The sequence below is a fragment of the Parasteatoda tepidariorum genome, unplaced genomic scaffold (assembly GCF_043381705.1).
Source record: "Parasteatoda tepidariorum isolate YZ-2023 unplaced genomic scaffold, CAS_Ptep_4.0 HiC_scaffold_5315, whole genome shotgun sequence".
Lineage (NCBI taxonomy): Eukaryota > Metazoa > Arthropoda > Arachnida > Araneae > Theridiidae > Parasteatoda > Parasteatoda tepidariorum.
This window is the reverse complement of record NW_027261807.1, coordinates 2,032-4,517: the sequence shown is the minus strand read 5'-3', so window position 1 is coordinate 4,517 and position 2,486 is coordinate 2,032. Positions and strand designations below refer to the sequence as shown.

The window sequence follows — 2,486 nt, the reverse complement described above, 5'->3', positions numbered from 1 at the left end:
ATTTGATTTAAAATGATATTTTTTGCCACACATTTAAACATACTTCTAGAAACAAACATAACATGCGTACAGCTTTTTATTTTATGTTTTACGTGATGTCTAAAATGTCAATTAAACATCTTTTTGCAATGTCATTCCAATTGGCATTTCACTACCGAAAAACGTCTTCAAATAGCGTACTCGCTACATTGCAGCCCCGATTCGTGCCCCCAAATCCTGTCAGATTTCCTGAGGATTTCATACACTTTGTTTCTGCACCCCAAAGAAAAAATTCAATAGGAGACGACTTTGTTTCATGAGCTGACCTGCATGTAAATTTTAGAACGATAGTCCTGAATTATTTTGTATACTTTTAGTGCTAACCAAGTTCAATTATTCAAAATTTTTGGTTTGTTTAATGAAAAGTATTTCAATACTTTTTATAACCATCTAAAAATTGTTGAACTATAAACTTGATGTAACTGTATATAAACTTTTATTAGGTTGCGTGACGATTCCTGGAGCTGGCGGAGGTACATTTCTTGGCGGTTACTTAGTCAAGAAGTTTAATCTTCGTTGTGCGGGTATCATCAAAATGTGCATCATCTTCTCTTTCATCTGTGTCGGGCTTGTCTTCATATTTATTCTCCATTGTCCAAATGCGAAATTTGCAGGTCTCAATCATTTTCTGCCTAATAGGTAAATAAAAAAGTTATTTATCATACCTACCAAATATTTCTTCTTCCAAGAATGATTTTACGAAGTTGTAAATAGCATGAGAATTGAACTATATTCTCAGGCAAAACTATTTTGACCGAACTTATACCCATAACCCTAAGATTACCATACATTCATATGTCTGTTAAATTTATTTTCATGCTGTAGTTGTCAGAAGCATTTTAAATTGAATTTGAAACTCTAAGAATCGGATATATGCAAGTGACGTCATCGTAGGTAAATCGTAGCGTTCAGAAGTGAATCAGGTTCGAGACGCACATGACGTCGCTTACAGGTATCCAAATAAATCCAATTTAAATCATACAGTTAGGCATGATCAATTCTTATCGAGTTGCAAGTACCCTATTAAAAGCAAACAGCTTAAATTTTTGTACATTTTAACTACGGAAAATATCAGGAGAAGCTGGCAGCTATGATTTACTCATATCCACTTTTAAAAATTTAATGACAAAGGTTGAAATCTGAAGATGTAAAACCATGTATAGAGTAACTACCAAAATATCTAGATCTCCCTAATATTTATAATGGTTATAATTAACTTAGCCAATGCTTTTAAAATTTTACTAGCGTTTGAAAAGTCCCATGGTAGTCAAGATAACTTCAAATCTAATACTAAAGCATAAATTTTGCTACCACTAAGGGAGCGCTGCCTAACTTTTCATTGGAAGTATTTGAACTCTGAATTTTTTTTTCATGCCTTCTACATATGCGTATTTATGCATTCGGTTAAATTCTTATTTATCTACTAGATTGTTACATTTTAAAGAATGCTGTATATGTGTGAATTATAATATAATAAAAAGATTTGCAATTTTATTTTGTAGTTCTGAGCCATCTGGCATTCCTCGTTTTAAAGGAACTTGCAATGATGCTTGTGATTGCTCGCCAAGACAGTATGATCCAGTCTGTGGTACAGACAACATCGTCTACTATTCTCCTTGCTATGCCGGATGTAAAAGCACTTATCAAATAGGCAGTACAAAAGTACTTACATTACTGTATTTTTTCTTCTTTTCAATGTGTGTAATTTTTCAGTTATTAATTGAATAAGTATTTCTTCTTCGCAGATATATGGGGATTGTAGCTGCATCAGACATGAAGGTCAGAATGCAACAGTAAATGGTCAAAACGTTATCATTCAAGCTACCAGGGAAAAATGTGTTAATTATTGCACATACATGCCTGTGTTTTTATTACTCATATTTTTATCCATGCTTTTTACATTCCTCGTCAGTATGCCATCCCTTTCCGGTACTTTAAGGTAAGGAAATCATATACTGGTGCTCAAAACACTAGTATAGAATTTTCATTAGCTCAGTGAACGTACTTTTCATGCTCCTTCAGGGTTAGCGGTTATTTATTTGTAATTTTTTGTGTGTTAACGAAGCAAATTTTGATGTGCATTAGAAAGAATTTAATAGCTTCATTTTCAAAAATGGTGTCATTTAAATAACAAGTACATTTTTAGCCAATTTCTATAATTTTTTAAATGATAACTGGTTTTGAATGATAACTGATTTGAATGATGATTTTGAATGATACAAATACAATTTTGCAGTTCGGTTCTTAAAATTGTATTTGTATCAGTTTTATATTTTACTTACAAATACGGTTTTAAGTACTGAACTGCAGTTATAACGCAAAAATTTATAGAAAATTAGAACAAAATAATAATTGCTTGAAACAATTAACTCGAATTTATTGCTAAAAATGTGTTTGTTTATTTAAATGATAAGTTTTTGAAATGAAGCAATTAAATTCTTTCTCGT

The 2,486-nt window shown here is 31.6% G+C and overlaps 1 protein-coding gene across 1 annotated transcript; it reads left to right on the top strand.

Moving 5' to 3' along the window:
- Positions 1-462: 462 nt before the first annotated feature.
- LOC122273535 (solute carrier organic anion transporter family member 4A1-like) lies at positions 463-1,997 on the top strand. Its single transcript, XM_043057585.2, has 3 exons — positions 463-678; positions 1,542-1,701; positions 1,785-1,997. The coding sequence occupies exons 1-3, from the start codon at positions 575-577 to the stop codon at positions 1,980-1,982; spliced, it is 462 nt and encodes a 153-aa protein (XP_042913519.1). The 5' UTR covers positions 463-574; the 3' UTR covers positions 1,983-1,997.
- The last annotated feature ends 489 nt before the right edge of the window (positions 1,998-2,486 follow it).